Genomic DNA, 20,199 nt, shown 5'->3' with positions numbered 1-20,199 from the left:
GAGCCACATATGGGTCTCCCATGTGAGTGCAGGGGTCCAGGCACTTGGGCCATCCTCTGCTTTCCCAGGTGCATTAGCAGGGAGCTGGATCAGAGTGGAGCATCCAGGACAGGAAAGAGCACCCAGATGGGATGCCAGTGTCTCAGGCGGCAGCTTTTCCCGCTGCTCCACACCAGCAGTCTCTGGGACGCCTTTGTTTTGGATTCACAGAGTGCATGTGAATAGTGCAAGGGTTAGGTTCTGACTGACCACCGCTGTCAAGCAGCCCTTGTCCAATGCCGTTCCTGTTCCTGACGCATCCGGTGTGGATCCCGTGGGTACAGGACGTGTCCACGTTCCCAGCCACGGTATCGGATGATAGTGGGGGGTGATTGAGAACGGTTTGTGGTTTTGTGGGTGAGGGCTCCGTCCTCAGCAAGTGCGCTGAAGCTGTTGGGAGTGAAGCTGAGCCAGACCTGCAGCCTGAGGGGCAGGCAGAGGTAAGAGGAGGGAGACAGCCAATGTGAGAAAATGTTCACCGACGTGTGTAGGTGCAGCGTGTGCTCCTGTGCTCACACACCGTGTGTCTGAGGTTTTCCCACATAAAAGGCTGGGAGAACTTAGATAGGCATCAAGAACAGTGTTGTTTTTTAAAGGTTTATTTATTTATTTGAAAGTCAGAGTTACAGAGAGAGGGGCGGGGAGGCAGAGAGATATCTTCTGTCTGCTGGTTCACTTCCCAGATGGCTGCAACTGTCAGGGCTGGGCCAGGCCAAAGCCAGGAGCCGGGAAATCCACGTGGGTTTCCTATGTGGATGAGGGGCCCAAGCCCTTGTGCCATCTTCCTCTGTTTGCCCAGGCACCTTAGCAGTGAGCTGGGTCAGGAACGGAGCAGCTGGGACACAAACTGGTGCCCATATGGGATGCTGGCATTGCAGGCAGCGGCTTTACCTAGTAGCCATAACCTGGCACCTGGGAAACAGTTTATATCCTTGCTGTCACCCCCAGCTCAGGGCTCGCATCCTCCTCCCTGTTTCAGCACGTTTCCTGGCCTCCAGCACCTGCTACCTGCTGATTTTTTTTTTTAAGATTTTAGTTATTTGAAAGGCAGAATAACACAGAGAAGGAGAGGCAGAGAGAGAGAGAGAGAGAGAGAGAGAGTCTTCCATCCACTGTTTCACTCTCCAGTTGGCTGCAACAGCCGGAGCTGCGCCAATCCAAAGTCAGGAGCCAGGAGCTTCCTCCAGGTCTCCCACGTGGGTGCAGGGGCCCAAGGACTTGGGTCATCTCTACTGTACTTTCCCAGGCCACAGCAGAAAGCAGGTCATAAATGGAGCAACTGGGACTTGAACCGGTGCCCATGTGGGATGCTGGCAATGCAGGTGGCAGATTTACCTACTATGCCACAATGCCACCCCCTCTTTAAAAAAAAAGATTTATTTTATTTATTCATTTGAAAGAGTTACTGAGAAACAGAAGGAAAGAGAAAGAGAGAGATCTTCATTGCTAGTTCACAAGCACTTGGGTCATCTGCTGCTGTTTTCCCCGGCACATTAGCAGGGAGCCAGATTGGAAGTGGAACAGCTGGGGCTTAAACTTGTGCCCATATGGCATGCTGGCAGGCATTCTAGGCGGTGCCCATTCCACTACACCACAGCTATGCCCAGCTCCTTCTGCCGTTAACTCCACCTTGCGTTGGGGTGGAGAGAAGGGTTGTTGTTGTTTTAGATTTAGCAGAGTGGGGGCGCTGTGGTGTAGAGGGTAAAGCTGCCACCTGCAGTGCAGGCATCCTGTTCTCATTCTCGCTGTTCCACTTCTGATCCAGCTCTCTGCTCTACAAGATGGCCTGGGAAAGCAGTAGAAGACGGCCCAAGTCCTTGGGCCCCTGTACCTGTGTGGGAGACCAAGGAGAAGCTCCAGGCTGCTGGCTTCAGATAGGCTCAGCTCCAGCCATTGCAGCCATTTGGGGAGTGAACCAGCAAATGGAAGATCCTCTCTCTCTCTGCCTCTGCCTCTCTGTAACTCTGCCTTTCATATAAATGAATAAATATTTAAATTTAAAAATTGGCAATGTTTATTTCAGCAATGAATGATTCATGAATTAGGCAGCACTCAGAAGACGGTCAGGGAACTCCCAGAAGAAGGGATTAAAGACAGCATGCAGGGGCCGGCGTCTCAGCTCACTAGGCTAATCCTCCACCTTGTAGCGCCAGCACACCGGGTTCTAGTCCCGGTCGGGGTGCCGGATTCTGTCCCGGTTGCTCCTCTTCCAGGCCAGCTCTCTGCTGTGGCCCGGAGGGCAGTGGAGGATGGCCCAAGTGCTTGGGCCCTGCACCCCATGGGAGACCAGGAGAAGCACCTGGCTTCTGGCTTTGGATCAGTGCGGTGCGCCGGCTGCGGCGGCCATTGGAGGGTGAACCAACGGCAAAAGGAAGACCTTTCTCTCTGTCTCTCTCTCTCACTGTCCACTCTGCCTGTCAAAAAAAAAAAAAAAAAAAAAGACAGCATGCATGGGCCGGCGCGGTGGTGTAGTGGGTAAAGCCAGCACCTGCAGTGCCAGCATCCCATATGGGTGCCGGTTCGAATCCTGGCTGCTCCACTTCCAATCCAGCTCTCTGCTATGGCCTGGGAAAGCATGGAGGACCCTGCTCCCACCTGGAAGACCTTGAAGAAGCGCAGACCTGCGGAGCCCCCACCTTTCGCCTGTCCCCTCACGCCCTCAGCTGGCTGATGCTGAATAAAACCCTTGCTTTCTGCCACACGTTCGCCCCCTGTGTACACGCCTGAGAAGCTGGTAGCCACCTCTCAGGTTTTTGAATAAACCCGTTCTGGCTGTGAGCCCACGTTGTGTCTCCTCTTTGTTCTGCCCTTCTCTCCTCACAGGGGCAACTGTGTATTCATACGGAAATAAGTTCCTGTGACTCCTACCACACACCAGTACACACATCAGCAACAGCAACACAATCACTCATGTATCACTACAGACCTCAGTAAACGACAGCAGAACTTTCTAGAAGTAAAGCCCAGGCAACTAGAAGAGTAGTTCCAAAAGTTCATGGAAAAAGATACAGTCTATTTTAGCGCAAAAAAAAAAAAAATGTTGAAGTTCATGCATAAGGTTTTTTTTTCCTTTTTTAAAAAATCATATATTATTTATTTGAAAGTCAGAGTTACAGAGACAAAGAGGGAGAGACGGATTCTCCATTTGTTAGTTCACCCCCCACAAGGCTGCAACAGTCAGGACTGGGCTGGTCCCAAGCTAGGAGCAAGGAGCTTCATCCAGGTGCAGGGGCCCAAGGATCTGGGCCACCCCCAGTGCTTTCCCAGGCCCGCTAGCAGGGAACTGGATCGGAAGTGGAGCAGCCGGGATGTGAACTCACATGGGATACCAGAGTTGCAGGTAATGGCTTTATCTGATACAATGCTGGTCCCCCAAATTATTTTTTAATATTTACTTACTTTATGTGAAAGGCAGAGCTTCAGAGACCGACAGGGAGAATCTTCCATCCACTTATTTTTTCTCCAGATGTGTGTAACAGGTGGGGCTATACCAGGCTGAGGCCAGGAGCCAGGAACTCCATCTGGGGACCCAAGTATTTGAGCCACTATTTTCAGCCTCTCAAGGTACACATAAGCAGGAAGCTGGATCGGAAGCAGATATGGGATTCAAACCCAGGTCCTCCAATATGGGATGCAGGTGTCCCAAGTGGTGGCTTAACCCCGTGCACCACCATACCCACTTCCAGGCAAAGGTTTCCTTCCTTCCTCCCTTCTTTTTTTTTTTTTTTTTCAAGGTTTATATATTTATTTGAAAGGCAGAGTTAGAGACAGAGACACACAGAGAGCGAGAGAGATCTTTCATCTGCTGGTTCACTTCCCAAATGGCCCCAATAGCCAGAGCTGGGCTGATAGAAAGCCAGGAGCCAGGAGCTTCCTTCAGGTCTCCCTCAGGGGTGGCAGGGGCCCAAGCACTTGGGCCATCTCAGGCTGCTTTCTCAGGTGCACCAGCAGGGAGCTTGTTCGGAAGTGGAGCAGCCCTGACTGGAATTAGCACCCATATGGGATGCTGGCGTTGCAGGCATGGCTTAATGAGTTACTCCACAACGCCAACCCCCAAAGATTTCTTTAACCTGCTAGTATACAGTGTGCTCACAACAAGAAAAAGAAAGTGGATAAACTTGACGGTATATTACTGTTGTTCTGTTTATGAGAAGGCACATCAGGAGAGATAAAGGGCACTCCAGAGAGTGGGAGAAGATATGTGCAGGGCACATGCTTCATCAAAGAACTCACATCTTGAATATTCAATGACTGCTACCAACCAGCCAGAAAATATGCACAACGCCAAAGAAAACGGGGAACAGGGTTGACAAGCAGTGCCCAGAATTAGCACTGAAGCGTGAAAGGTGGTCAGCTTCGTTAAACAGGGAAGTGGAAAATAAAACCAAAAAGTACCGTTGCTGCAAGAAGCCAGACACAAGGGGACTCACAGAGGGGTTCCGCTCACAGGGCAGTCCAGAGACAGAAGCCTAACCCAGTGTAGCCTGGGATGGGACTCTGGGGAACTTTCTGGGGGTGACACAGATATGCAATATCTTTATTAAGTTTTTCTGTTTCTTTTTAAAGATTTTATTTATGTATCTGAGAGGCACAGTTACAGGGAGACGGAAAGAGAGAGATATCTCCCATCCGCTGGTTCACTCCCCAAATGGCTGCAAAAGCCAGAGCCAGGCTGATCAGAAGCCAGGAGCCAGGAGCTTCTGGGTCTCCCACAAGGGTGCAGGGGCCCAAGGACTTGGGTCATCTTCCACTGCTTTCCCAGGCCACAGCAGAGAGCTGGATTGGAAGTGGAGCAGCCAGGACTAGAACCGGCGCCCATATGGATGCTGGTGCCTCAGGCAGAAGCTTAGCCCACCACGCCACAGCATCAGCCCCTAAGTTTTTCATATGCACGTTTTTCCATAAACGTTTTGAAGATCCTTTGTATCTTCAGGACCTAAGTAGGCAACCTTTTTTTTAAGTTTTATTTATTTGCAAAGTAGGGTGATACAGAGGAGGAGAGAGAGAGGGGAGAGAGATCTTCCAGCTGTTGGTTCACTGCCCAAATGTTCGCAATGATTTATTGTGGTGGCTTTATAATTTGGCAAGACCTATCAAAACGTACAATTAAAGGTGGTGAATTTTACTGTGCATACTCCAATACCTCAGTAAAGCTGTTTTGTTTTTGTTTTTGTCCCCAAAAGTATTTAAGGGCAGAGAGAGAGCTAGTGTTTGAACCTATAGAAGTCCATGTAAACAGGTTGAGTACTGTGTGTTAGGTTGTTCGCTGTTACCTGTGTTTCTGTGACTACCAGGCAGGCAGGCCGGGGTGGCTAATACGTTTTCTGGTGGTCAGCGGGCCCACTTAGACTAGTATATTTCTGCTGTGTAACTCCTTGGCTAATGGCCACCTGGGCACTTCTGTGTAAACCCTGTATAGAAGGCCAGCATTTTTTTTTTTTTTTTTTTTTTGACAGGCAGAGTGGACAGTGAGAGAGAGACAGAGAGAAAGGTCTTCCTTTGCCGTTGGTTCACCCTCCAATGGCCGCCGCGGCCGGTGCGCTGCGGCTGGCACACCGCGCTGATCCGATAGCAGGAGCCAGGTGCTTCTCCTGGTCTCCCATGCAGGTGCAGGGCCCAAGCACCTGGGTCATCCTCCACTGCACTCCCGGGCCACAGCAGAGAGCTGGCCTGGAAGAGGGGCAACCGGGACAGAATCCGGCACCCCGACCGGGACTAGAACCCGGTGTGCCGGCGCCGCAAGGTGGAGGATTAGCCTAGTGAGCGGCGCCGGCCTCTAAAGTTGGTTTTTAAAAACACAAGGTACCATTCCATTCTCGCCAGCACCGCTGAGATGAAAAGGACCAAGTGAGGTGCGGGCGTGGACCCACCACATGGACGTCACCACACGGGGGGCGTGCGCGCTGAGCCTAGAGCCCGGGGTCTTCTCCCAGGACTGTGCCTTACAGAAACTCTGTCTCCAGTGCACAGGAGCGCCATCTTTAACAGCTCAGGGCTCCGGTCACTATGCACGTCCGCTACTGAGCAACACGAGGTTGTCACATCATCTACTGGGGTATCAGTGAGAACGAAGGCCTGTCGGACTGCAGACCACGGCTGCGTGGAGGGGAAGCGCCTGCGATCGTGCGTGTCTGTGAAAGCCCCCTGCAGGCGAAGGCCGTCCACCGCCGCCCCGGACCCGCCCCGTCCCCTGCCCCGTCCACCGCTGCCCCGGACCCCGCCCCGTCCACTGCCCCGTGCCCCGCCCCGTCCGCCGCCCGTCCCCAGCCCCGTCCACCGCCCGTCCCCTGCACCGTCCGCCGCCCGTCCCCAGCCCCGTCCACCGCCCGTCCCCTGCCCCGTCCACCGCTGCCCCGGACCCCGCCCCGTCCACTGCCCCGTGCCCCGCCCGTCCACCGCCCGTCCCCTGCCCCGTCCACCGCCGCCCGTCCCCTGCCCCGTCCCCCGCCCGTCCGCCGCCCCGGACCCCGCCCGTTCACTGCACCGTCCAGCGCCGCCCCGTCCACCGCCGCCCCGGACCCCGCCCGTCCACTGCACCGTCCACCGCCCCGTCCCCCGCCCGTCCGCCGCCCCCCGCACCGCGGCCCGGCCAGGGAGGCAGCGAGACCCGCGTTCCCAGACTGCGGAGGGGCCGCGCGAGCCCGCACCGCCGACTCTGCCCTGCGGGTGCGGTAGTTTGTTTGTCCAAGCACCGTTCCGGCGGCGAGAGCAGAGGGACGCCCGCTGACCCGCTCGCACGGCCCTGTCGTCCGCTCTCGGGAACGCCTGGCCGCTCCGCGGAGGGGAAAACCGCAGGCACCCAGTCGCTTTCTCCCTGGCTCCCGGGTCTCCCCTCGGGAACACAGCGGTCGTGAGGTAGTGCACTGCCCTCAAAGGGCCGCGGGAGAGCGGCGCTCTGAGGTAACGGCTCTAATGGCCGCCAACACTAAAGCGCGGCTCCCCGCGTTCCCCCCTTTCCTCCCTGCGTTGGGTTATTCCGCCCCCCCTTCCCATCTCTCCACCCCGGCAGCCTCAGTGGTTCATCCCGGCTTCCCCAGGGGAAACCCCGAGGGGCGGAGCACGCATCCCCGCGCGCGCAGGCCCACTCCTCCCGCGAGACCACTTGGATCGCCCCGCGCCAGGGGTGGGCCGGTAGTCGTGGGCAGGGCGCAAGTCCCGGGCTCCGATTGGCTAGAGCCGGCGTAAACATCCGGCGGAGTGGGGCGGGGCCGGAAGTGGAAGAGGAAGGCGGTGGCTGAGGCGGCCCGGGAGGTTCCGGAGTCGGAGTGGATGCCGCCAGGTGCCATGGGCTGGGTTGCGGCGCGCTGAGGGGGACGCGGGGCTGTACGATGGCTGGCGCGCGGGCCGCCGCCGCCGCCGCCTCGGCAGGAAGCTCGGGCTCTTCGAGCACCCCGCCGCCGCAGGAGCCGGGGCTCGCGGAGCTGCTGGAGGAGTTCTCGCGGACTCAGTACCGAGCCAAGGACGGCAGCGGGGCGAGCGGCTCGAAGGTGAGCCGCAGGCGCAGCGAGCGGAAGGGCGCTGGCCGGGGAGGTACAGGCCAAAGGCCGAGGTCAGGGGTCTGGGGCAGGCTGGGGTGGGAGCGTCCGCCGAGGACCACGAGGCGGGGGTTCTCCGGGCTCCGAACCGGGAGCGCGTGTTGGTTTGAGACACGGGGCCAGAGGTTAGGGGCCAGGGTTCGAAGGTCACGTGCCCGCCGATGAGGGCTTGGTCCGGTGGCAGGTCAGAAGCTCCCGTCGGGAAGTCCGAATGGGCGAGCGCTGCTGCAGGTCGGAGCTCGGGGCGAAGCTGCTGGCGGCAGGGGCGGGATGGAGCCGCAGGATGAGCCGCGGGGCGTCTCCTCATACGGCCCCAGCCCGACGCAGCCGTGCCTTTCCGTCCCCCAGAGAGCCGGAGACCACCGCCTGCCGCTCTGCTGTGTCGACAGCGGGTCTCACTTCCTCTGGACTCTTCCCTCGGCCTCCCCCAGTCTCACTTGCCGGATTTGAAGGGCTCCTGCTGTGGTCCGTCGTCCCCGCCCCACGCCTGGCCGGAGGGTCCAGGCGCGCTGACCCAGCCTTCTCTCATCCCACGTGGCTCCGGCAGCCTTAGAACCAGGGTGTCCCTTGGCAACTGTCCCTGTGCTGGGACTCGCTGTGGTGGCACCTGCTGGCCCGAGTGGCCGGTGGTCTTGCAGAGCGTCATCGGAGGTACCTGCTGGGGGTAGAGCCCCTGCAGGTGCCGCAGGCCTGGACTTGGCGGTTTTCTGAGGCTTGTTAATGAGGCTCCAGCGCACTGTGAGTTTCTCTTCCCCGTTAGTCTTGTGAGTGGCTGTAGGCGGAGGCGGTTTCCTCCGCCCGCGGGCCACAGGAGGCCGGGAAGCAGCCGCAGGTGGGACTCGGAATTCAGCCAATTGCAGCAGGCCAGTTTTTAGGTTGATTTTGTAGGATCCGCGAATGTTATAAATCCCCAGCTGGCCTTCGGCGGGAAGACAGTGCCCACCCTGGAAAGTCCGGTTTTTCTGGACCCCTGCCCTTCCAGACACCTCCGGAGATGAGAGTCCAGTCCAAGCGACTTAGCCGTGCCGGCCTGCCTCTCTGCCTGCTGCTCTCCTGCAGACGTGAGCGGTCACAGGTTTTACCTTTATGCTCCTGGGCCTTTCCCCGAACTGTGAACAAAACAGGAACCATTTCAGGGCGAGCTGTGCCTTGAGTTTCGTAAGCAAATGGTGTTGGAGGAGACGGCTTTGTCTGCAGCGGTGACTGCTTGGACTGAGTTTCTCCTCACTAGTGAGTGGCTGGAGGGCAGGGAGGGGGAAGATTAGTGTCGGCTGTTGTCACGTGGAGAGGTCTGTCGTTGCTGTTTTAAGGAAGGATATCTTATTTGAAAGAGAGTTAGAGAAAGGGGGAGATTGTCTTTTTCTTTCTTTTCTTTTTTTTTTTTTAAGATTTATTTATTTATTTGAAGGTAGGAGTTGCAGAGGGAGCGAGATCTTCCATCTGCCGGTTCACCCTCCGAATGGCTGCAACTGCTAGGGCTGGGCTGGTCTGAAGCCGGGAGCCAGGAGCTTCTTGCAGGTCTCCCACGTGGGTGCAGGGGCCCAAGGACTTGGCCATCCTCTGCTGCTTCCCCAGGCCATAGCAGAGAGCTGGATCAGAAGTTGAGCAGCCAGGACTTGAACCAGTGCCCATGTGGGATGCCAGTGCCACAAGTGGCGGCTTTACCTGCTATGCCATGGCACCACCCCCAAGAGAGGGAGATTTCCTGTCTGCTGGTTTACTCCTCAAATGGCCAGAACAGCCAGGGCTGGGCCAGGCCAAAGGCCAGAGCCTTGGGAGTTCATGAGGGTCTCCTACATGGGTGGTAGGGTCCCAGGTACTTTGACCACATCCTGCTGCTTTCCCAGGCACAATAGCAGGGAGCTGGAGGGTAAGTGAAGCGGCAGGATTTGAATCGGTGCTCATGTGGGATGCCAGCGCCACAGGTGACAGCTCCAGTGCTGGACCCCGATGGTATGGTTTTATGGGTTGGGGGCTGCCTGAAAGCTCAACATACATAGTTGTATCTGCAGTTCAGAGTCCTTCCAGCAGCAAACCCCTTCCAGGCTAGTGAACTCCACGCCGTGCTCTTCCCAGCACTGAATCATAACCAGAGGCGTTTGTCACTCTCAGTGACCCGGTGCGCACCGTCAGAGCCCCAGCGCCTTCTCTGTCTCCTCGCTGCAGGTGGAGCGCATTGAGAAGCGGTGTCTGGAGCTGTTTGGCCGAGACTACTGCTTCAGCGTGATTCCAAACGTGAATGGGGACATCTGTGGCCACTACCCCCGGCACATCGTGTTCCTCGAGTATGAGAGCTCTGAGAAGGAGAAAGACACGTGAGCATCGCGTGGCTGTAGCGTGCACGTCTGCGAGGCCCTGAATCTGCAGCTGGCGGGGCGGGCTCGGTCCCCCAGGGTTTGGGAAGCTCCCCTGTCAAGCTCCCCTGTCAGAATCCTAACCTGAGATTTCCCTCTCGCTCCCACCCCCGAGCTCGTCGTCCTAGGACAGCTGACTTCACGTCTCTGACGCTCAGCGCCCGTTTTCACCTGTGGCGGGAGTTGTGCTGTGTGAGGACAGGCTTAGGAGGTTTCCCACGCGCAGTGTTAGGAGCCCAGTAACCAACTCTGACGTGTTAGGCTGCCACAGAACACACCAAACACCGGAGTTAGAGGAAAGGTTTACTGTGGGGTGGGGGAGCCCACCGGGCCTGAGGGAAAGGGCGAGAGACAGAGCGAGAGAGCACGTGTCTGGGAACAGGTCCTGTCAAACCTTTGCCGGGGAGCGGGGCAGTAGGAGCAGTGCGTCCCAATAAGGTGGGGTGGGGCTGACCCCTGTGGTTGGGCCATCTGGTCACCTGGCTGCTAGCAGTGCCGGCAGGGGCACCACAGATAAGACTGTGCCATTTCATTAACAGATGTTCTTGGTTTTTCCATTTTCCATTCTCTACTCCATGTTAATTAATTCTCACTGTCAGGACAGTTAACTCTTTATTTTAAGATTTATTTATTTATGTATTTATTTGAATGGCAGAGTTACAGAGAGGCAGAAGCAGAGAGAGAGTGAACTTCCATCCACGGGTGCACTCCCCAAATGGCCGCAGCTGGCTGAGATAGGTCAGAGGTAGGAGCCAGGAGCTTCTTGGGGGTCTCCCACCTGAGTGCAGGGGCCCCGGTACTTGGGCCATCTTCTGCTGCTTTCCTAGGCACACGAGCAGCAAGCTGGATCAGAAGTGGAGCAGCCGGGACTTGAACAGGCAGCTTGGGTTGGGGATGCTGGTGTCTCGGACACCTGCTATACCTGCTACATCACAGCGCCAGCCCCAGGACAGTTAACTTTCTAGTTAACTGTGCAGTCACCGATATAGAGGGGCTAATACAGGCCTGACGTGTTTGTTGTAGGAGTTGGAAATCAGGGTCACCATTTACTGAGAGTGTACCAAGGCCTGGGTGCCTTATGTGGGAGAGTAGTCTTGCCAGGCTAGACACAAGGCTCAGGGTGGCAGTTGTTTGCCTCTAATGACCGATCACAGCCTTCAGGTTCCAAGAAATGCTTTCTCTGGATGTCGGAGTTGGTACCTCTAGTCTCCCTGCCTGCTGCTCATGTAGAGTTGCAGGAGCTGTTGTCAGCAGCGTGTGACCTCCCACCCCACCCGTCGTGTGGGTGAGACATGGTGAGTGCCGCAGCAGAGGGGGGAAGTGCAGCAGTCCTGGCTGCTCAGCGCACGGCTGCCCCTGCACCAGGGGCTTGTTAGAAGGCAGGGTCCACGGCCATACCACCCTGAACGCGCCCGAGCTCGTCTGATCTCGGAAGCTGAGCAGGATCAGGCCTGGTTAGTACTTGGATGGGAGGAGGCAGGATCTCAGGCCCCAGAGCCCTGCCCCAGAGGCACAGTGCCGCACACTGGGATTTGAGAAACCCCGTCATGCTTCATTCTGCCTGGTGTGCGGGCGCTGGGGAAGACGTCACGGTGGAGAGCCTTCTGGGCGGGGTCTGGGAGGCTGAGCAGGAGTTTCCCTGAAATGTCCGTTGCGGCCAGCTTGGGTAAAGTGCTGGTGATCCGGCCTGGGAGTGTGGACCTGTGGATGTGGCAGTGGTGGGACTGGGCCAGGATCTCCTGAGCACTTGCTAAGAGCACAGATTTAGGGGCCCTGGAGCCTTCTGAATCAGGATTTCCAGAACCCCTGCATGGGAGCACTGCTAGATGCCTTAACTGTGCCACAGGCCGGGGACTGACTGCTGCAGGCCCCACGTGTCGCTGGGGCCAGAGGCCGGGGACTGCTGCAGGCCCTGACGTGTCGCTGGGGCCACAGGCTGGGGACTACTGCAGGCCCCGACGTGTCGCGGGGGCCACAGGCCGGGGACTACTGCAGGCCCCGACGTGTCACGGGGGCCACAGGCCGGGGACTGCTGCAGGCCCCGACGTGTTGCTGGGGCCAGAGGCCGGGGACTGCTGCAGGCCCCGACGTGTCGCTGGGGCCAGAGGCCGGGGACTGCTGCAGGCCCCGACGTGTCGCTGGGGCCAGAGGCCGGGGACTGCTGCAGGCCCCGACGTGTCGCTGGGGCCAGAGGCCGGGGACTGCTGCAGGCCCCGACGTGTCGCTGGGGCCAGAGGAGGCACAGCTGTGTGGGAGGTTAGCTCGGCCTTAGGGCTCCTGTGCAAGGTGGCCACGTCTGTAGGTGCCCGTCTCAGGAGGCTGTGGTGGATTCCCCAAGAAAACCATGTAGCAAGGGCTTACGCGGCTCACGGAAGCTGTGGCGCATCCTCAGTTGAATCGGCCAGGACTCCAGAGCCTCCAGGCCTCGCCAATCCTGCTGTTTTTGAACCACTTTTTTCTAGTTCTCATATCTTCCTAATGCCTTAAACCTGTAAGCTAAATTTTCTTCGCAAGAGATGTTGGTTTTGTTTTTTGCTTTGTCCCTCCGCTCCCGTCCGCCTCCTCAGTGCTGGCCGCTGGTTTGACCCCGTGACCTGATGTCCTTCTGCTTGGAGGCTCAGCTCTAGTCGCAGTGGTGTAGGCTGAGTCAGCCGCTGGGGGATCTTGGCCCAAGGCCCCTGTGGTAGATCTGAGGTGGGGTGGGACTTGCTTTTTTTAACAGGCCCCCAAGGGTGGCAGACCCTTCACTCTCCCCTCCATTGAGGAACTCTGTCTTGACTGCCCAAGAGAAGTTTTCAGTGGGAAAAAGAACTGGGTGCTGATTCGTGCAGCCTTAGGGAGGAGGAAGCGAGCGGCTGTTGATGCCTGCCGTTCGGCGGGTGTGGGGCTTGACACGGCCTTGCTGCTGTCCTGCAGCCGCTCGGTGACGCAGACAGTGTCACTTCCAGGTGACAGCTGAGGAAGCTGAAGCCCGCACAAGTACCTTGCTTTGGCCCAGGATCGCTGAGGCAGTGGGTGAAATGGGCTGAAGTTCCAGGTCTGCTCACTGGACTCTGCCCGCCTGCCTGTCTTTCCCTTCCTTCCCGCCTGGCTGTGCTGCCTCGTCCTGCAGGGCCCCAGCACGGCTCTTGAGGAGCTGCCGGGGTTTGCTTCTGCCTCCTCGCAGTACCTTGAAGGGGCTGGCAGAGCCTGCTGTTGAAGGGAAGGGGGCTCGCGTAGGACGAAATGCAACGTTCGGGTTCTTTCAGTGCCGGGTTTTGTGTGACTGTGGCGCTGGTTGGACCGAGTCAGAGTAGAGTGCTTGCAGAAGTGCTCTGCTCCCGCTCACACACCTTCCCAGCTTGGCCCCGTTGTGTGGAGGCAGGAGCCTGGACAAGGACTTCTGAAGGGCTGAGCTGCGTGTTTCAGCAAGTGTTCACTCAGCTGCTGCTGTGTCACAGACCTCAGGGGCAGCGGAAGCCAGACAGCGAAGTTCTCAGACCGCCGAGTAGCAGTAGTAGTGTCGTGGGAGCCACAGTTAGAAGGAGTGCTGACCGGTTAAAGTTGCAGACCAGTGGTGTAAGCTTGGGGCAGTGTTTAAGTTGCTGCTTGGGACAGCTGCACCCCTTATCAGTGTCCTGCTCCACTTCTCACACAGCTTCCTGCAAACGTGCGCTCTGGGAGGCAGGAGGTGATGGCTTAAGTAGTTGGGTCCCTGCTACCCATGTTGTAGATCCAGACTGAGTTCCTATCTCCTGGCTTCTGCCTGGCCCAGTGTTGGGTCCTACAGGTTCTCAGGGGTTGAACCAGCAGATGGAAGGTAAGAGAGAGAGAGAGAGAGTGTGTGTGTGTGTGTTTCTCTTTTTCTTTCAAATAGGAAGAAAATACACTTTAAAATCACACACACACACACACAAAAAAAAAAGGCAAGATACAGAAATACCATGGATGTAGTGGCTGCTCACCAGGGTTTAAATTGTCAGCTCCCCTGCTTAGCCTGTTCAGGGACCTTGTCAGCTCCCCTGCTTAGCCTGTTCAGGGACCTTGGACATCTCCAAGGTTGGCTCACGTGGACTAAGATGTGAGCATGAGCCCTATTTTGTGTCTAGTGTCAAATAATAGCAGCTGTGACTTTTCTCTCTGGAAGTTTTGGGGTATGTGGTAGGAACAGCCAGCGTAGTGAGGGAGGCATGCTGTTGGTGTGCTAAAGCTTCCCCTGTGTGACAAAGCCCTTCCCTGGTGTTTTTGAAAGTAGTTTGATGGGTGTACACGTTGCTTGGGAAAAGTAAAATCTAGCCAGAAGTAACTTAGTTAAATAAACCTCAGGAGCAGTCTTACGTCCTGGCAGCATGTTACCAGCAGTTTCAGTGCCCCTGTTATAAATACTTAAATCTGCGTTATTTTACTCAGATGTGTCATGTACTAGACACAGCTCACTGCTTGGCACTTTACTAAAAAGATCCTAAGGACAGGAGGTGACAAAAATAGAAACAAGAACTAGGAGGAGAACAGAAACTGAGTTTGTTGTTTGAGTAGGGTGATCGGGAACCGCCGACAGGCCTAATGAGAAAAGAGGCCTCTTTATGCTGAGACCCCCCAGGGACCCTTGGAGTGCTGCTGTGTCCTCGCCTTGCTTCTGTAGACAGTTGGCTGAGTGGAGGACTCAGCCTGGGAGCATCAGGTGCACCTTGAAGGCATGTAGGGTTCAGGGAGAGCTCCTGGTATGAGCTCAGTGGGATCTGGAAGTCATGGGCAGCGCTGACCAGGTCCATGGAAAGTGGCCTGGGACCAGCCAGTGGAGGAAGGCTGCTGTACTTGCTGTAGAGGGTTCCTGTGGAGTGTGAGTTAGCCGGCAGTTGTCTCTGAGGTGAGTTTTCATTTCGCAGACAGGTGGGGAAGGCAGTGTCCCTGGGTTGTCCTCAAGCTGAGTGTGAAGTCCGGCTGGGGGTCCTCACTGCCTGTGAGCTCTTCACATTGCTCTTCCCCGTTGTGCTATGCGTCAGAGAACGGAGTCAGTTACAGAAACTGCCTCTTAAGTTACACCTCCCGAAAAATGCACTCTGGAAAGTCAAGGCCTCCTCATACACCCCACACTCTGCAGGATTGTCAAGCTGCTGAACTGGGTTTTGCTTAAAGAGCCTGTTGAACTTCAGTTTCAGGTCCTCCCCTTGAAATGGTTATATTCTCAAGAAAACTTAGCAACTAACTTTCTTTCTCTAAGATTTATTTATGTATTTTAAAGAGAAAGAGGAAGAGACAGAGAAAGCTTCCATCTGCTGGTTTACTCCCCAAGTGGCCCCAGCGGTGGCAGCTGGGCCAGGCTGAAGCCAGGAGGCAGGAGCTTTTTCTGGGTCTCCCCCGTGGATGTAGGAGCCCAAGCACTTGAACTATCTTCTGCTGCTTTCCCAGGCACATTAGCAAAGAGCTAGATCAGAAGTGAAGCAGCCAGGAGTTAAATGGGATGCTGGCACTGCCAACGGAGGCTTAACCCACTTTGCCACAAAGCCGGCCCCAAGAAACAGATTTCCCATCCACGGGATCATTCCCTGAATGCCCTCAACAGCCATGACTGGGCCATGGCAAAGCCAGGAGCCCAGACTTCCAGCGAGGTCTCCTACGTGAAGGACAGGGACCCAGGTACTCAAGCCATTGCCTGCTGCCTCCCAAGGAGAGCGTTCGCAGGCAACTGGATCAGAAGTGGAGTAGCCAGGGCTCAGGTCAGGCACTGTGCTGTGGGCTGCAGGTGTCCTAGGCTGGGAGTTCTGCGCTGTCCAGACGTCTGCCTGAAGCCTGGTCTCTTAGGAGGGCGCGTGACTGCTGTGCCGCCCTTGCGCCGCTGTCCGGCCTGCTGGGAAAGCGTCCTGCTCTCCCGTCTCTGCCCCTTGCTGTTCATGCTGCTGACAGCTCTGGCTGGCTGATGGCAGGTCTTTCCTGAGGGTTGGTGGATGGGTCTGTGAGCATAGACCCTATTTTAGGAAAGTGCATCTTGATAGTGGTGTGACTTGGGGGGAGCTTTCTTGCCAAACTACTGCATTGGCACCTGTGCCTCTCAGTGCCTCAGGTGGCTTCTCTCTTGCCTGCTTTGTCCCAGTGTTCCCAGCCCTGTTAGCTATTTGGACTGTTGAGGATGGTGGGGCTGTCTTGGGATATCAGACTTACAGCCATGTGGGCCATGAGCCTTCGTCTCGTCCCACCCCCTCTAAGGTCACGAGAATGGTGCCATGATTTCTAGAGGGTCTCCAGGATACCAGACTTACCCTGCGACTAAGAAACTGGACGTTCTAAGCATGATCAGTGTTGAGTGTACTGTGTGTTTTGGAGGTCATGGACCTTATCTTTAGTTCAGCTCACTTTTCTCACCCAAGTTCTCCAATCAAGGTGACTTACATTTCCTTAGCACTCTTGTCTTTCCTGAAGAACTACATCAGTTACATAGAATTTAAGAATTAAAGCATGCATTCCATTTCCGATGAGTATTTTTACCCACATTTTATGAAGAACACACACACGGAGCCCCACTGAGGAGCCAGCCTGACTTGCCTCTCTTGCCCACTGTTAGGTTCGAGAGCACCGTGCAGGTGAGCAAGTTGCAAGACCTCATCAACCGCAGCAAGATGGCCAGGTGCAGGGGACGGTTTGTCTGCCCGGTGATCCTGTTCAAGGGCAAGGTAAGGCCCACACCGTAGCCTCCTGCTCCTGGACCTTCCCTTCAGGTCGCCCGTTAGATGTGGCACATGCGGCCATTTTAACAGCATTTACCGGCCTGGGGTCCGGGGGCTGCTGGGTGCCTGGTGCTGAAGAGAGCAAGCCAGAGAAATAGATGAGATCTTACTTTTTTGATTTTTATTTATTTTCACTTTATTTGAAAGGCAGAGACAGAAACAGTAGACAGAGGTCTTCCGTTCATTAGTTCACTCCTTAAATGTCCACAGTAGCCAGTGCTGGGCCAGGCCAAAGCCAGGAGTCTGGGTCTCCATCCAGGTCTCCCATGTGAGCACTTGAGCCGTTACACTGCCTTTGAGAGTATCTGTTAGCAGGAAGCTGGAATCCGAAGTGGAGACAGGACTGCAGCCCAGGCACTCTGATAGAGGTGGCATCCTAAGTAGCGTCTTAGCTGATGCACCACACGCGTGCCCAGTGACAGACTGAGTGTGAGTGAAGAGTGAATGTGGGCAGGGGAGGGCCTGCAGAGCCGAGCAGCCCATCCTGTGTGCTGGGCTACACTGCCTGGTTCCGCCCTTGGCTCTCGCTGACTTCCTGCAGCCTGAGGCCTCTCTCCTCCTCTAGGAAGTCAGAGTAATAGCTCTGCCTACATCAGAGGCTTGTGGAATAAAATGTTGTTGCTTGTTCCTCTCGTGGTGGTTAATTCACCAGGTGTGGACTGAAAGTGTGTTGGGTGTCGGGCCCTGCTTCAGGCCCGAGCTCCCTCAGCAGGTGAGGCGGGCTGGGCTTGGATTCTAGCGGCTGAGATAGCTGGCCTCCCCACTTACTATCTTATGGTAAGGGATATCCCTGTTTTGCACATGACACAAAGGTTCAGAGTGGTTATGTAACTTTGCCAAGTTTACTTTACACAGCAGAAGAACTGGAGTCAGAACCTCTCTCAAGCACTGTGCAGTAATTTAGGGTGCTGTGAGGTGTAAGAGGGACTTGCCAAAGAGGGCAGCACTGGGTACTGACCGAATGGCCAACAGCCCGTGGAGAGCCAAGCGGGACTAACGAGTGGTGCAGGACAAGCAGGAGGCAGGAGGGTGTCCCAGGCAGGTGATGCAGTGGTGGTGGGAACAGGAGACACTGCGGGAGATCTGCAGGGATGTCGAGCAGGGAAGGAAAGAAGGCAGACAGCATTTTGGGGGAAGTTAGTCTCAGGGGAGTGGGTTAAAGTACAGAGAGCCTGAGGGGTACGGGGAGCAAGGGCACAGGCCACCATCCATGCAGCAGAGTCCCCAGTGCCCCGGCTGTGGTCACCCCGTCAGAGTGTTGCCTTGAGCCCTGCTCTTTCTTGGCAGATCCGTTTTAGGAAAAGGTATGTGTGGACGTCAGTTCCCTGAAGTCGGGCATCCGTTATGTGATTGTTCTTAAAGCTGTCAGCACACTGGGGAACGTTCTCATGCTCTGGGAGTTCCTGCAGCTCGTTTATAAGACAGCATAGGAAACGCTCCAGCTGGTGTTTGCCCAAGTGTGTTCCACTCAGCGCCCGCCCGGGATGTGCTTGTGGAAGCATCGCCTGTTGATTAAGAACGGATTGGCCCAACTTCGATGTCCGGATTCGTGAAGGACATTGATGCATGTTCCTTTTCATCGTTGAGACTGGGAAGTCCTGTGGCCGAGACCTGCATTGCTTGGTCGGGTGTTGGGTGTGGTATTCCTCTCGTCTGCAGGGCCTGCGTGAGGACATTTGCTGACTGCGTCTGGGAAGTGCCACACCAGCCATCTCCAGACCCTGGGGGCTTTGTCCAGTAGGGGTCTGGGAGTGGATCTCAGACCATGTCCCAGGAGGACCTGTGAGGGAAGGGCCCAGGCCGGTGGGTTGCAGAAGGTGGTGCAGGGTTCAGAGAGGGATTCTTGTGAGGAGGCTCTGGGGATCTAACTGTTCACGGAGATTTGTCCCTGATCCTGCTGCCTTCTCCCTGTGTGCCTTCTTGTCCAAGCAGTGTGCCATTTCTTTTCTTTTTGTTTTTGTTTTTGTTTTAATTAATTTATTTGAAAGGCAGAGCTACACAGAGGCAGAGAGAGAGACAGGTCTTCCATCTGCTGGTTCGCTTCCCCAGTGTCCACAACAGCCAGAGCTGGTCCTATCAGGAGCCAGGAGCTTCCTCTGAGTCTCCCATGTGGGTGCAGGGGCCCAAGCACTTAGGCCGTCTTCCACTGCTTTCCCAGGCCACAGCAGAGAGCTGGCTCAGAAGAGGAGCAGCCAGGACTCGAACCGGGATGCTTTACCCACTGCACCACAGTGCCGGCCCCGCAGTGTGCCCTTTCATACCTCCCAGCATCCCGAGTCAGCCTGTGCTCACCTGTGGAGACCCACATGCGTGTGCTTGCTTCTGGCCAGAGGCCTCTGGCTGCTGTCCTCGCTGCTCCAGGAGCAAGAGTAATGGGCCCTGTGCTGGGTCCCGGGGAAACAGGTGAAAAAGACAGTCCTGTGCCCTGAAGTCTTGCAGTGAGGAAGTCTTGCAGACGGGTGGATAGGCGGTGGGAGGGGGTTGGGACGGGCAGGAGGGAGCTTCTGTGTGACCCAGGTCTGGTGCTTGACGTGTGGCGTGCAGCAGTGTGTTCTGTGGTGGTGGTGAGGTCAGTGGCTTCACTGCCCGAGAGGAAGAGAGAGCACTGTGGCGGGGCCGGCTTGCCTCCTCCAGAGCTCACTTTAGCACAGCTGCTGCAGCTGGGGAACTGAAGGTCCAGTTTCAGTTCAGTTAGTTTAAATTTTAAAGCTGGAGGGGCCGGCTCTGCGGCACAGTAGGGTGGTCCTCCGTCTGCAGTGCTGGCATCCCATATGGGCGCCGGTTCTGATCCCAGCTGCTCCTCTTCCAATCCAGCTCTCTGCTGTGGCCTGGGAAGGCAGTGGAGGATGTCCCAGGTCCTTGGGCCCGTGCACCCACTTGGGAGACTGGAAAGAAGAACCTGGCTCCTGCCTTTGGATTGGTGCAGCTCTGGCCATTGTGGCCATTTAAAAAATAATAATAATAATAACAAATTTTTAAAGCTGAAACAATGTAAAAGGATTCGTTCTCTTAAAAACAGTTTTATTTGGGAGCAGATCTGTGTTTACCTTAAATGCTAAAAGTTTAGCAACCTACTTGATAACATTTTAAATGGAAAATGCACATCAGATTTTGAAGACTTGTTGCAGAGAAAGTAAAAATAATGTTTAAAGTGATTGCATGGTGACAGTAGTTTGGATATGTTGGATGAAATAAAGTACCTGATTAAAAAGCTCTCAAAGACTGAGTTCCAGCATTGAGGGGTGAAGTTGCTAGCCTGCCGTTTTCTCCTCTTGGACCATTTCACCTGGGACAGTTGATCTTGTTGCTCCCTTAAGGTGTGAGGAGCAGAGATCAGCCTCTTGTGAGCAGCTTACCGGGCCGTGCACAGGGTTAGAGCCCCTTCCAGGGTAGCTGCAGCGTCCTGTTTGGCTGAGTTGGGCGGCAGTGTCCTGCTTTTTCAGTCCAGAGCTTGCAGAACAGCTGAGAGGAATTGTAGCTGTGAGGCCAAGGAGCAGGTGTCCAGGGTATGCCTTGTCATGGAGTAAGCCCTCACCCCAGGCCCTGGCCTGTGGCTCCCGAAGAGTCGGG

General features: G+C 55.9%; 1 protein-coding gene across 7 annotated transcripts in view; it reads left to right on the top strand.

The window, feature by feature from the left end:
- The first annotated feature begins 6,646 nt into the window (after positions 1-6,646).
- Positions 6,647-20,199, top strand: part of MTMR14 (myotubularin related protein 14) — a 41,503-nt gene continuing 27,950 nt past the window's right edge. The window contains exons 1-4 of one of the 7 annotated variants that reach the window (XM_070051182.1): positions 7,388-7,526; positions 7,923-8,312; positions 9,741-9,889; positions 16,467-16,575. In XM_070051182.1, coding sequence (XP_069907283.1) covers positions 8,295-8,312; positions 9,741-9,889; positions 16,467-16,575 — 276 coding nt within the window. In that variant the 5' untranslated portion in view covers positions 7,388-7,526; positions 7,923-8,294. Of the gene's footprint in view, positions 6,895-7,050; positions 7,527-7,713; positions 7,806-7,922; positions 8,313-9,740; positions 9,890-16,466; positions 16,576-20,199 lie in introns of those variants that run through there. The other 6 variants (XM_070051186.1, XM_070051184.1, XM_051831953.2 and 3 more) reach the window with 6 other exon arrangements.

The sequence above is a fragment of the Oryctolagus cuniculus genome, chromosome 10, assembly GCF_964237555.1.
Source record: "Oryctolagus cuniculus chromosome 10, mOryCun1.1, whole genome shotgun sequence".
Lineage (NCBI taxonomy): Eukaryota > Metazoa > Chordata > Mammalia > Lagomorpha > Leporidae > Oryctolagus > Oryctolagus cuniculus.
This window is presented reverse-complemented; position numbering and strand designations above follow the sequence as displayed.